Source organism: Lycorma delicatula, chromosome 2 (genome assembly GCF_047948215.1).
Source record: "Lycorma delicatula isolate Av1 chromosome 2, ASM4794821v1, whole genome shotgun sequence".
In the NCBI taxonomy this organism is placed as follows: Eukaryota; Metazoa; Arthropoda; class Insecta; order Hemiptera; family Fulgoridae; genus Lycorma; species Lycorma delicatula.
The window spans coordinates 146,939,446-146,955,192 of record NC_134456.1 but is presented as its reverse complement, the minus strand read 5'-3'; the positions used below and the strand labels follow the sequence as shown (position 1 = coordinate 146,955,192).

The window sequence follows — 15,747 nt, the reverse complement described above, 5'->3', positions numbered from 1 at the left end:
TCTCTGTTGACTTTTTTTTATAATTATTTGAATAGAAAAAATTATACACAGTCCATTTATATAAAAATATCTGCAATTGACCAAGTGGTAGGCGATTTATAATATCATGAAATAACTTCAATTTGGTCGGTTCGTTTACAGTTGTGTGCGTGATGCGTGCTACAGTTGTTTAGTTGTGTTGTGTTTATTATTAATATGATAATTCAATGTTAAACTGTCTTATTTAGAAATGTTTAATCTGTTTTTCAAATAGGCTACTGTAATATTGTATTTTTAGTAGGTTGCATATTTGTTTTGTTTTGAAAATGAATACCAATGATGATTTGGCTCCGAACAGGTTGTGAAGGAAGTGATTTTGATATTTCAGATTATTCTATTGAATCTAGTAGTGATAGTAATGATTCTGATGAAGAATTATTTGGTGAAGAAAATAAGTTAGGAGAAAATATTGATACTGGTATTCAAGAGAAAATATTGATACTGGTATTCAAAACATAACCTCAAACATTAGTATGCCATCTAATATCATTGTTATCGAAGTACCTACTTACAATCAGCTCTCTTTAACTTCTTTTGTTAACTTAGATGACAATGATGTACTATCTTTATCATCTCAAAACGTAGTTCAGCCCACAGAGATTTCAGACATATTACCAAAAGAAACTAGGCCATCTCAACTGGTAATAACAGTTAAAACTGGACCAAAGTTATTCCACTCGAAACCAATACAAACCACTGTAAAAATCCCTTTTCTGTTTATCAGCCAGGACATAATATTCAACTTAATATTCTCAAATTTCTTATTTTTCTATGAATTTTGATAATAACTTTTCGTCAACATTAGTGACAGAAACTAACTTTTATGCTGAACAAGATAGATAGTATAAAAGAATGGTTAGAAACTTATCCTTCTACTTGAACTCACAAATGGAGTTTTGTAACATCTTCAAAACTTAAAGCATGGGTTGCTGTAATACAGAGTATGGGCTTAAATAGAAAAAAAGAAAATCAACCCATTGGGATACTAGGAGAAGACAAGTGATACCTTTCTTTAGTGTGATAATGGCACAAAATTAGTTTCAATTGATTGATCGTTACATCCATATTTCAAATAATAGTAATTTGATTTCTAGAGGTAATAAAGGGTTTGATCCCTGATTTAAAGTAAGATTTTTGCTTTATTTTAATCAGAAATGGAAGGCATTCAGTACCAAATCAAATGGTTTGCATAGATAAAAAATAGAATCATAAATATTCAATATATGCCTAATAAACGGCACTGGTGGTTTGGAATAAAAAAATTTCAATTATGTGATTGTTTCAGTGGTTATGTCATGCACAGTGAATTGTACAGTAGTAAAGATTTCTTTGCTACTGGAGATCCAATTGGGATGACTAATACTGTAGTATTATTTTTAACTGATGTTTGCAAAGTAGAAAATAAGGGATATTGCCTCATTACAGACAATTTTTACACTAAATTATCTTTTAAAGAGTTGTATAAAACGAAAGTTATGATGACCGGGGGATTGTAAGGTCTAATTCCACAGGTTTACCCAAAGACCTAACGCAGTATAAATTTTAATCTAAGGGAGAAGCAATATTTTTTAGAAAAAGGGTTCTATTAGCCTTATACTTTTAAAGAGAAAAAACTGAAAAACATGTTCTCTTGCTTTCATCTGCTGAAGTGGCATAGTAGAGGAAGTACATAAAATTAAATTTGGCGAAGAGATAAGAAAACCATCCATGAGACTTACATACAATAAAAACATGTGTGGTGTTAATGTAAAAGACAAAACCGTCTATCATGTTGCTGCTAACCATGCTACAAGGAGGTACTGGAAAAAATATTTCAAAATTTAATTGATGAAGTAGTACTTATCTGTATGTATCTACTGTAGTAACACAGACAATCCTTTGCCTCGATATGATTTCTTTGTAGATATTATTGAAACAATATGTTATGGAAGTAATGAAGATGATGTGCCTCTGAGACTTGGACCTCTGGCAAAATTAAAATCTAGCGAGGATACAAAAAATTATTTTTTTACAAAACTTCTATATAAAAGGAAAGAAAGTGTATTATCTCTGGTCTGGAAAATAAAAGGAATAAGTCAAGTTTGGTGTCCAGGTTGTAATGCAGGAATCCATCGCAACTGTTGGCAAAAACTACATTATTACCATCCATTATGTTACAAAAGGCAGAAAAATGAATGAATTTGTTAATTATCCTAATATAAATAAAATATAAGTAGTGCAACTCTATTGAATAAGCCTATAAGTTAGTTTTATGTATAAGTGTATTTTGTTGTGAGTAGTAATGATTATTGCAATGAAACTTTGAAGACCAACACATGTATATTTTGGAAAATTCCTACTATATATGGATAATTCTCTCAGCGTACCTAAATTTTATTTTTTTTGTATGTTTCATGAATTTTTATGTTTATTGATAAATTTAATGAATAGTCTTTTACTTATTATACTGATATTTAGGTATTTTGAAAGATAAAATCTCTCTGAATAATTTAATATCTTATATTTTACAGTCCTCCTATAAACAACAATGTTGTAAAACAATAATCAGAAGTTCAAAAAACAGATAAATTTAAGCTGGCAACACAGACTGTTCTTAATGGGCACTTGTAGGGTTAAACCGATTATCAGTATAAATGTAAAATGTTTAAATAATTTACTAGATCATAATTTAGTATGTTTTATTTGTTTACACAGCGATGTGATTACAATGTATTAACACCTTATTTACCACCAAAGCAAGAATATGTACTTTCAATTCGTTTGTCAGAAATATAATTCTCTCAGCGTACCTAAATTTTATTTTTTTTGTATGTTTCATGAATTTTTATGTTTATTGATAAATTTAATGAATAGTCTTTTACTTATTATACTGATATTTAGGTATTTTGAAAGATAAAATCTCTCTGAATAATTTAATATCTTATATTTTACAGTCCTCCTATAAACAACAATGTTGTAAAACAATAATCAGAAGTTCAAAAAACAGATAAATTTAAGCTGGCAACACAGACTGTTCTTAATGGGCACTTGTAGGGTTAAACCGATTATCAGTATAAATGTAAAATGTTTAAATAATTTACTAGATCATAATTTAGTATGTTTTATTTGTTTACACAGCGATGTGATTACAATGTATTAACACCTTATTTACCACCAAAGCAAGAATATGTACTTTCAATTCGTTTGTCAGAAATTCAAATCAAATTATACAGAATATATATAGACACACAAGTATCCAAAAATAAAATTGGCAGATACACTTTATTTGCTGATTGGCAAGCTCTCAGTCGTATTTGGTCACATCCTCTTGCTATGAAATACAGTTATGACAAACAAACTGAAAAAAAATTGGTAAGTACTAAAAGCATGTATTTTTTCTTTATAATATAGTTTTTCATAAATTTCTTCCTCTTATCCAATTTCCATGGTTGATCATTGGATCGTAGACTGCCGTTTTGTTATATTCTACACTCCTAATTATAAAACAGAGCGAGCAAAAAGTTACTCAACCCATGTGGGGATAAAACATACATAGAAACCAATAAATTAAAAAAAATTATTAAATTTGAAAATTTATTTATTTTAATTTATTATATTATATAGATTTATTATAGTTTTGTAGTATTAATAATAATAAATATTCGAACTGTTTTCCATTTGCAGCTTTAACTTGTTTCATGTTAGCAGATTTTTTTTAATGTTTGCACCAGTAGTAAAGGGATATTTATATTATCAGGATGGCATCGATGCAAAAGCCTCTAAAGTCATTTTCATCGATGTTGAAACCCATCAACTAACAAAAGATATTTTTCTAACTCACCTAAGCATTCCAAATTTGACCTACCACACCAAAGCATCCAAAATTACCTAAAAATCAACCCACAAACATACCAAACAACAAGCAAGCACAAGTACCAAATGCGCCTACTCTGGTGGAAAAGCACCCAAATTGGTCCCTAGCCCACCCATGCTACTATTTTACATAGTAGAATGGGTGCTACCATTCTACATAGTAGAATAGTAGTATGGGTGTTACTATTCTACTATGCTCCTTTCGAGCAGGAAAACCCTTAAAAATCTTTCAACAGTGTACCACTCATGTCTAACTTTCCAGTTATACCCTCAAGCTCCCTGACCACCTCCGCACACCTAAACTCATACTTTCAGCAGACATACAGCACATGATTCATCCGATGCTAAGCATTAAGGACAATGTTCCAAATCTATAGAGCCAAATTGAACCAGCCTGTTCCAAAATACCCCTCCTCTCCTGCCAAACTAAAACCTTCCTCATCTATTTCTTGAATATTCTGCGCAGTCAGTTCACCAGACTTCTTCACAACATAATGTAACTGATGTTCTGACGCAAGGACATCAATTGGCTTAACACCTGCAATAACTAGAACTGCTTCATGTGAAATAGTCCTTTAGCTCCCCCATTACAATAAGTAACAGGAGATGCTGAACCCTCCACAGAATATCACAGTAGCTTTTACATCTCATTCTCTGTTTGCCCAAACAGGTGCTGGGTAAAACATAATTGCCTCACATGCAACTTTATACAAAATTTTTATCGTTTTAAACTTTAGACCCCAGGTGTTATGGAACCAACCATATGCCAAACTATCCTACAAATGCTGAAGAAGGCATCACACCGCCTTCTTAGCAACACGGAAAGTGCTTCTTGAATCTGAAATTCTCATCAAGGAGTACACCCAAATACCGCAACGAGATACAACAAATAGGATGACCAATCATCAAAGCACGGGTTCACTGCATAGCAGCCAAACGGCTTTTCAGCAGAATCATAGTGGTCTTCTCAGAGCTAAATACCATTTTGTGTTGATTGCTCCTCACCTCTAATACTTTAGATGCTTTCCCCAAATTTCAAACTCATTCCACGAGTCTCCTTTAACTAGTAGAAGCCCATCATCGGTAAAAGCGATGACATCGTATCTATTGGGCAGCCTCAACCCACATTAGAGAGTCAAATTCCACAACCCAAAGCAGAAGACTACTGTTGCCTTGGAGATATCCCTTGGACAGCATGTTACTCATTTCAGTGTCACCATTACGAAGCACTACATTTCTGTTACAAAAGTAACTTTACAGCACTCCAATTTCATCACATGTACATGCCTGTTGTAATTGATGCAATTCAGAGGGCCACCACAAGTTGTTAAATGCCCCAGATATTTAAAATTATACCCAGGACATAGAGTCAGAGTTAGTAACAATGTCAATCATTTTCAAAATGGCATCCTGTGTATCTTTCCCCGGTTGAACATCAAGAGATATCGCAAGGCCAACCTTCCATTAATTCACAAATACAGCATCTTCTCAAACACCTTACCAATCACTGGCAGAGCCCTGTATGACGAACTCAAAGTAGGATTCTTGTCACCACCTTTGTAAAGAAGCTCAATCACACCTCTTTTCCAATAAAGCAGAAAATAGCCAGCAAAAAGCATTATATTCAAAACCTTTGTTATTGCACCTTTGCTTATGCCCATCGAGCGAACAAGGAGTTCCACAGTGATTTTGTCATTCTCAGCCTTATGCCTTGCAAAACAGCAAACAGCCTGCTACACCTCAGCCTCTGTAATCTCCAAAGAAGCAACCCTGCGCCTAACACTCACCTTTCACATCATCATCTGATAGTAAATCACTCCACAGAGTGTGCATTGTTTCTGTCCTGTTAGTCAGTACACCTTGCTGGATCGAGAGAGCAGACAGAATGTCTTTCTTTCATTTATGTCCCAAAATCCTATAAATGACATCCCAGGGATCCTTATTACTGTGATGCTGTATGAAAGAATGCCAAGAATCCCTTTTTTTGTTCAAATCATGCAAATGCAGAGTCTTCAAATCCCTCTACTCAGAAGCAATTTCTGATTATTACTCTGTTTCTGATTAAAATCTATTTCTGTGCAGGGCACTATTCAACCTAGCTAAAATGGGGAAGATGATGATTTCCTTTTATGTTTAGCATCTGGAATAACTCTCACTGGAACCTGCTTTCCATGACTAAGATTTCCTGGTGGAAGCATTCCCTGTGCCGTCACTGATGGCACCAAGATTGTCCAGAAAAAACCCAGGTGCAAATCAAAAAAAAATAATTTTTAGGAATGTAACAACCTATATGTTTGAATGGCTGTAATAATTAACCAAAATGTCATGGTAGTTGGGAGAATCATGCTCAAATTTTTAAATGTCTTCAACGTGGCTTGTTTTTAAAATTGTCCATCTCTTATCAAAGTTTTTTTGGAGTGGTTCTGCAAAAATTCTATCCTTGATTTAGCATCAGTCAATTAATACAAGGAAATCTTTCTTTCAAATAATGAAATCCAGCATAATTTTTATCCATTGCTTAACTGAATTTTTGAAAAGCTGTAATTTTATATGGAGTGGAAGTAGAAGAATCATTTCTGCATTAACTGGGAGGGATGTACAACTTTTTTTTTCTAGCCATGTTTCACACTTTTGAGCCATTCCTTCCTGATTCAGTGATTTGTTTTGTCCCATTTGTACAAAAATCAACAAAATTTAGTGTAGCCAAACTTATAAACCCATCAGCAACGTAATTACTTTTAAATTTTAACATGTGGTCCACCGTTACATCTTGTACTAAATCTTTTCTAACAGGATTTTCAAATTGTTGTATGTTTCTTTCATGTTAATTGCATAAACTAACAACATAGAAGGAAATTTGTTCCCATTGTACAAAAGGATAGCTTTTAAACTATTTTTCAAATGATTAATGAACAGTTTCCATTCTGTAGAGTTATGTTATTGGCAAATTATATTCATGACAGTACAAATATTGTTACAGTATACTGAAATATTTTCTTTATAATATAAATCTTGAAATTCTTCTTGACCATTACAAAAGAAACACACTTTAAATCAAAACAGAAGATTCCAGCCTTTCAGCCTAGATCCCAGAAGCTTGGTTGTTTCTTCAAAAAGTTAAATCTCGAACAAGGTTGTTTCATTCACCTTAAGTTATCAGATGAGTTCATGAGAAGAGGATTCTGCTTCAACAGGATCATCTTGCTGCTCATGTCGAACTTCAGTGGCTACCGTATATAACGATTAATCTTCTAAAGTTTTAAGTGCTGGAGGATACGGTACAGGTAAGTCCTTAACATGAGGCACTGGCCTCATAGCAGACAGTAAATTTGAATATTACACTCTGTGTTTGGATTTACCACTTATTCCGTTTATCTTTATAATACAGATATAATAATCCAAAACAAATGATCTAGATTCTCATGTTACTCCATCAGTATGGTAAAAAAACTCATAAGCCCAGTAGAAATGTCACTTGAGTGACATTTCACTCAGTTCAAGCAAAAGATGTGAGAGACTAAGATCTTATCTTGATCCCCAACTTTTCAGCCAAAATATAGTACATAACATTTTTTTAACTATTGGAATCAAATGTGTTATTCTTTAATATTCATAATCCCCAAACATAACAGAAGAGATCATTTACACACGTTCTTAGCATGTTTATTCACTAACATCACACATTTGACACAATGTAAATCACAAAACAGAATCAAACCACAGTACTAGCATATGCAAGCAGACGTTATAACAAATACTGGTGTGTTAATTGAATGACTCAGAAGAGTGGTTTCTGCTGACATGTCAAAACCTACAGTAAATGAATCATGAATACATATGCAGATATTGCTTTCATAATTTTACTTTGGTACCCCATCCTTTGTTTTTTTTTTTTGTCTTCAGTCATTTGACTGGTTTGATGCAGCTCTCCAAGATTCCCTATCTAGTGCTAGTCGTTTCATTTCAGTATACCCTCTACATCCTACATCCCCAACAATTTGTTTTACATACTCCAAACGTGGCCTGCCTACACAATTTTTCCCTTCTACCTGTCCTTCCAATATTAAAGCGACTATTCCAGGATGCCTTAGTATGTGGCCTATAAGTCTGTCTCTTCTTTGAACTATATTTTTCCAAATGCTTCTTTCTTCATCTATTTGCCGCAATACCTCTTAATTTGTCACTTTATCCACCCATCTGATTTTTAACATTCTCCTATAGCACCACATTTCAAAAGCTTCTAATCTTTTCTTCCCAGATACTCCGATTGTCCAAGTTTCACTTCCATATAAAGCGACACTCCAAACATACACTTTCAAAAATCTTTTCCTGAGATTTAAATTAATTTTTGATGTAAACAAATTATATTTCTTACTGAAGGCTCGTTTAGCTTGTGTTATTCGGCATTTTATATCGCTCCTGCTTCGTCCATCTTTAGTAATTTTACTTCCCAAATAACAAAATTCTTCTACCTCCATAATCTTTTCTCCTCCTATTTTCACATTCAGTGGTCCATCTTTGTTATTTCTACTACATTTCATTACTTTTGTTTTGTTCTTGTTTATTTTCATGCGATAGTTCTTGCGTAGGACTTCATCTATGCCGTTCATTGTTTCTTCTAAATCCTTTTTACTCTCGGCTAGAATTACTATATCATCAGCAAATCGTAGCATCTTTATCTTTTCACCTTGTACTGTTACTCCGAATCTAAATTGTTCTATCACATCATTAACTGCTAGTTCCATGTAAAGATTAAAAAGTAACGGAGATAGGGAACATCCTTGTCGGACTCCCTTTCTTATTAGGGCTTCTTTCTTATGTTCTTCAATTGTTATTGTTGCTGTTTGGTTCCTGTACATGTTAGCAATTGTTCTTCTATCTCTGTATTTGAACCCTAATTTTTTTAAAACGCTGAACATTATATTCCAATCTACGTTATCGAAAGCCTTTTCTAGGTCTATAAACGCCAAGTATGTTGGTTTGTTTTTCTTTAATCTTCCTTCTACTATTAATCTGAGGCCTAAAATTGCTTCCCTTGTCCCTATACTTTTCCTGAAACCAAATTGGTCTTCTCCTAACACTTCTTCCACTCTCCTCTCAATTCTTCTGTATAAAATTCTAGTTAAGATTTTTGATGCATGACTAGTTAAACTAATTGTTCTATATTCTTCACATTTATCTGCCCCTGCTTTCTTTGGTATCATAACTATAACACTTTCCTTTGTTAGAAATCATTTAAAATATTTTTTTATGTATAAATTTTTCCTAAAAAATGTGATGTGGACACCACATGACTATTAAATAACATACTTCTCTATTAAATTACATATACATATTTTTGCAGCACTTCATTTAAACTTATTTCATTTGAAAGTGAGATATTTTCTTCAGTTCTTTAATAAAAGTGGACAGTTACATAATTGCTAAAATATTAGGCTAGAGTAAAAGTCCCTTGATTGCTCTTTAAATAAATTGTTTACCAAATAATCCGATGATAAAAACTGATTATATTACACTGTAAAGTCAGAATTAATATTTGTAATCAGTATACATGAGTTCACTAAACGGAATAGTTTAATTATTATTAACTTTTATTTATATGACTCACCAGAAATCTTGTGCATATTACCCACAAGTGAAAAAAAATTTTCACTTCTCACTTTAATTTGAATACAATTCAAAAATGTATTTTATTTTTATGTCAAATATTTAAATAAAATGTTTTTTTTTTTTTTAAATAAATATACAATTTTTATAGAATTTGCTAAGAAAATCTACAAATAATATGATTCTAAATTATAATTTTCAATTAATATTAAATAATCAGATATTTCACCAAATCTATTATTTTTATTTTATTTTGCTAATAATTTCTTTTCATTTTTTTTTATTACCAATGAATTATTTATTGTAATTTTTTTTACAATCACAGGTTAATAATTATTAAATCAATATATTTAAATTAAAAAAAAGTAAAGTTAAAAAATCAAAAGGAGATGAAATCTGATTCAAACTGATGTGCCTTCCCTTTAAGATCCAAATATTTCATTAATTAAAATTTTAATTTCAATTGCAATCAAAAAGGGAGGTACACAACTAGATGTTACAACAGTGCTAAATCCAAACTTCAACATCCTACGGTTGATTGTTTTTGAGTTATACATACATACATACATACGTACGTACGTACAGACGTCATGCCAAAACTAGTCAAAATGGATGTTTCTATTGAAATATGAAAACCGAATTGTTTCACAATCACAATACTTCCTTTACTTCGTGCAAGGAAGTAAAAAAAAACTTAGAATTCCACAAAAGTAATACATCAAAAACATTATCACACAAAAACTGTATTTAGATAATGGTAAAATTCTGATTGCATTTTTAAATTCAGCATTAAAAGTTATATTAGGAACTCAATAAAACTTTCACATGCCAAAACTGTATTTTTTAAATGTTTTACTCTTTTTTTTTTATTTAGTATACTTATGCATTTATCTTAATATTATTCATGTATTTAATATTTTACATATCTAATGTTAAATTAAATCTAATGTTAATATCTAATGTTAAATTTAATGATTGTACTTTTTATTTTTTAATTAATTGCATATTTCACTCTGATCAATGTTTTATCACTTTTTCTCTTGATCTGTCTTTGAAAATGTGGGCAGTTCCTTATTTTATCCACGGGGTAACATATCTACTTATTCCTGACACGATCTTTATAATGTATTATTGTGTACCAATAATCAATAAAAGATATATTTATATATTTGTTTGCTTTTTAAAATGATGACTTCAAATTTTATATTTTATTCTTGACATTTATTTAAGGATGGTTAATGAGTTGACAATACTAAATAGCTATATAGTTAATGAAAACATTAAATATGCAGCTTGTAAAACTGATTAGAAGTATATTTTTTGGTGCTGCTTTGAAATTTATCAACATCTATAGATTCTGAATTTCTACATTTTATCTTCTCTTTTTTTCAAAGAATATTAAACCTTGAAAGACTAGCATTTTTTGTTTTGCCACTGAAAAATACTATAGCATTTTTTGTTATTTTCCACTAGTATGTATTTTTGTCAAATTTATTCCCTTGCAACTGGTAGTATAACAGAAAGTGTGCCTATCATTGTAGTACAGATCTTCAGAAACAATTGGAATCTGTAAAATGCATGCCTCTCTGTAAGTTTTCATCCAAAAATTTAAAAAAATTTACAGTAGGTTTGTAAGGTCTGATTAATAATGTGAACAGCATAACACTGTACAATGTTACAGAACACTGAAAATTAAAAACAAATACTACAACCTAATTAACTTCCATGCCCCAATTAACCAAGACAACATTAGAGAAGAAGTGGAAAATTTCCTGAACGATTTAAAAAACATAGTTAAAATACTAAATAAAAAACACATTAAAATAATACTGGGAGATTTTAATGCTCAAATAGGCAGAGAAAAAGAAAACTGGGGAAACAGCCGGAAGATTTCTGCACATAAGAATACTTACTGAATTCTGTGAAAAATAAGGTCTGAAAATAATGATAACCAGATTTAAAAAATATCCAAAAACATGGAAATCACCATATTACATTCTAGGGATATTTTGTATAGATCATGTGGGAATTTCTTTGAATAGGTTTATAAACTGTTTGAAAATCAATTTGCAGTGCAGTTATTTTATAGTACAGATATTTCATTATTATTTAATGTAAGAGTAGCAGCAGTAACCTTTGTTCAGTACTTGTAGTGAGGTGTCATGATTTTACAAAATTTAGGTTTGATCGGTCATTCGAAATGTTACTAAAAAATTTCAGTAAAAATCAAACATGTAATGAATGTTTTTTTTCAGTGAACTGGACTGTAAAAAAATGTACAGGAGGGTCTCCTGACAGCGTAATAGATAAATTAATGGATAAAGATGTTTTAGTTTAAATCTTTGGTAAGGTAATTCGTATAACAATTTCCACCACTTGTAGCATGAATTCATCTTTCTTCTTTTTTTTTTATTTAAAGAAAGAAGATACCGATTCTGAAGGTTCCTTAAAAGATTTTGTGGTTGAAGACAGTGATGACGAAACCTCCTCATCTTCAACTTCAAACTCAGGCTCAAATGATTCTGTCAGTGTTGTTTCAGATTCAAAACCTAAAAAAAAACTAACCAGAGCCACAAAGAAAGAGTGTGAGTAAAAGTTCTTATTTAAAAATATGTTTTGTTTTAGTTTTAAATTGCTGCCACATTTTTACATCTGTTTACACACAAGTGATAAGCAAATTGATAATTTTAGTATATTACCATCTACGTTTCAATGAACTGTCACCCGTGATAAGATCTGAATTTTTGTTAAATATAATTTAGAAAAACCATCATATTGTGTGTGTCTTTTTATGTTCCTTTAATCTCGTACATCTTTCTTTGGAAATAAAGTAAAACGTTAGAAACTATTATTACAGGTAGGAATCTCATAATTGAAATGGTTGTTTTCAATATTCTTTGCAAAATGTTGATTTGCATCCGTAATTTGCACATGTTAAATTAATGGTTTTTGTCATTACTTGTTTAGTGAACATTTAAAAAAAAGTTGGGCAATTTTAGTATCTACAACATCCTGATTTTATTGTAACCCTGAAACGGTATTTATCTTTTGTAGAAATCATTAAAAAAAAAAATTATAACAAAGATCTTTGCTTATTAAAATTAAAATTTTAAAATATAAAAATAAAATATAAAATCGCTTATTAAAATTTTTGTCCCCAGTCATTTCACTGGTTTGATGCAGCTCTCCAAGATTCCCTGTCTAGTGCCTACATCCTAGATCCCTAACAATTTGTTTTACATATTTTAAACGTTGCCTGCATGCACAGTTTTTCCTTCTACCTGTCCCTCCAATATTAAAGCAACTATTCCAGGATGCCTTAATATGTGGCCTATAAGTCTGTTTCTTCTTTTAACTATATTTTTCCAAATGTTTCTTTCTTAATCAATTTGCCGTAACACCTCTTCATTTGTCACCTTATCCACCCATCTGATTTTTAACGTTCTCCTATAGCACCACATTTCAAAAGCTTCTAATCTTCTCTTCTCAGGTACTGTGATCGTCCAACTTTCACTTCCATATAAAGCTACGCTCCAAATATATACTTTAAAAAATGTTTTCCGGATGTTTAAATTAATTTTTGATTTAAACAAATTATATTTTCTGAATGAAGACTCGTTTCACCTGTGCTATTTGGCATTTTATATCGTTCCTACTTTGTCCATCTTTAGTAATTCTAATTCCCAAATAACAAAATTCTTCTACCTCCATAATGTTTTCTCTTCCTATTTTTATATTCAGTGGTCCATCTACATCATTTCTACTAGATTTCATTACTTTCATTTTCTTCCTGTTTATTTTCATGCGGTAGGTAGTTCTTGTGTAGGACTTCAATATTTCATCAGTCTTTTGTGCTCGAGCTAGAATTACGCTACATCAGCAAATCATATCTTTATTTTTTCACCTTGCACTGTTACTCTGGATCTAAATTGTTCTTTAACATCATTAACTGCTAGTTTTATGTAAAGATTAAAAAGTAATGGGGATATGGAACATCCTTGTCGGACTCCCTTTATTACAGTTTCTTTCTTATGTTCTTCAATTATTATTGTTGCTGTTTGGTTCCTGTAAAATTTAGCAATTGTTCTTCTATCTCTGTACTTGAACCCAAGTTTTTTAACAATTTGTTTCAGTCTACGTTATTGAATGCTCGTTCTAGATCTATAAATGCCAAATTTGTTGGTTTGTTTTTCTTTAATTTGAGCGCTAAAATTGCTTCCCTTGTCCCTATACTTTTCCTGAAACCAAGTTGGTCTTCTCTTCTAACACTTCTTCCACTTTCTTTCAATTCTTCTGTACAGAATTCTAGTAATGATTTTTGATTCATGACTAGTTTGCTCCTGCTTTCTTTGGTATCATAACTATGACTCTTTTTGAAGTCTGACAGAACTTCCCTTTTTTTTATAAATATTACACAACAGTTTGTATAATCTATCTATCACTTCCTCACCTGCACTGCGCAGTAATTCTGCAGATATTCCGTCTATTCCAGGAACCTTTCTGTCATTCAAATCTTTTAATTTTCTCTTAAATTCAGATCTCAGTATTGTTTCTCCCCTTTCATCGTCTTCGACTTCCTCTTATTCCTTTATAACTTCATTTTCTAATAAATTTCCTCCATATAACTTTTCAATATATTCCACCCACCTATCGACCTTTCCTTTTTTATTATAAATCGGTCTACCATCTTTGTTAACACATTATTAAATTTAAATTTTTATACCACAAAATTTTTGTTAATTTTCTTATATGCTCAGTCTATTTTACCAATGTTCATTTCTCTTTCCATTTCTGAACACTTCTCTTTAATCCACTCGTCTTTCACTAGTTTGCACTTCCTGTTTATTAATTGTCAATAGTTCCTGTTACTTTCTTCATCACTAGCATTCTTATATTTTCTACATTCATCCATCAACTGCAATATATCCGCTGATATAAAGGTTTTTTACTATTTATCTTTGTTTCGCCTAAGTTCGCTTCTGTTGATTTAAAAATTATCTTTTTAACATTGTCCCATTCTTCTATATTTTCTCCTGTGTCTTTTTTACTCGGACCTCTTGCGATGTCCTCCTCAAAAATCTTCTTTACCTTCTCTTCAGGTTTTGAAACTCCAATCTACATTTCATTATCACTAAATTATGGTTGCCATCAATGTCTGCTCTTTGCAGTCTACGAGTTGATTTCTAAATCTTTCCTTAACCATGATATGATCTATCTGATACCTTGGAGTATCACCTAGCTTTCAATTCAATTTTTAAATTGAATGTTGGCAATTACTAAATTATACTTCATGCAAAGCTCTATAAGTTGGTTCCTTTTTTCATTCCTTTTGCCCAGCTCATATTCTCCCACAATATTACCTTCCTTGCCTTTGAAGCTGTGTAAGTTATTCTAAAATCACCTGACCAAAAGTCATTTTCGTCTTCCTACCGAACCCTGCTAATTCCTACGGCATCTGCATTTAATCTATTTATTTCTCATTTCCCTCTTTAAATTTTCTAACCTACCAACCTTTTTTTTGACTTCTAACATTCCATGCTTTGGCTTGTAGAATGTTATTTTTTAATTTTTTGGTCTCCCCTTCCTTAGTAGTCCCACCCGGAGATCCAAACAGGAATATTTTACCAAGCAAGGCACCTCCATCTTTGTTATATGAAAATGCAGTTAGTTACACTTTATTGGAAAATAAAGCAGCTGTAGTTTTCCATTGCTTTCAGTTGCGCAGTACTGAGAAAATTGAGTGATGCTGATATGGCCATTTAAGTCCTCCTAACTTACGCCCTTAACAGCTACTGAAAGAGCTGCTGCTCTCTTTCAGGAATCATTCCTTAGTCTGGCTCTCAACAGACACCTCTCCGATATGGTCGCACCTTCGGTCCAGCTACTCTGTATCACTGAGCATTCAAGCCCCTTCATCATCGGCAAGGTCTCATGATTCGTAGAGGGAGTAAAACCCTATACACTACTAAAAAAAAAAATACAACTTTATTATGAAATAATTTTATGCTGAAGCAAAACTAAAAATAAAGAAAACTCATATTTAATTTAAAATAAAAATAATTAATGGCAACTTAAGAATAAAATTTTATTAGAATTAAGTCTAAAATTTGTTTTAATCTCAGATCATTGTGTCAGTTCTCATTCATTTGGTATGAAATATTTGAAATTTTTTTAATTTGTAATTTTAGTTTAAATATTTTCTTTTTTTATAACTATTACAGGGCTATAAGCAGTTTCAGATAGTGCCTC

General features: G+C 31.5%; 1 protein-coding gene across 4 annotated transcripts in view; it reads left to right on the top strand.

Moving 5' to 3' along the window:
* The window catches only part of XNP (ATRX chromatin remodeler XNP), a 226,453-nt gene that overhangs the window by 165,695 nt on the left and 45,011 nt on the right, over positions 1-15,747 (top strand). For all 4 annotated transcript variants that reach the window (XM_075356424.1, XM_075356423.1, XM_075356421.1 and 1 more), the window contains exons 21-22: positions 3,157-3,390; positions 11,918-12,083. In XM_075356424.1, the coding sequence (XP_075212539.1) occupies positions 3,157-3,390; positions 11,918-12,083 (400 nt within the window). The remainder of the gene's footprint in view (positions 1-3,156; positions 3,391-11,917; positions 12,084-15,747) is intronic.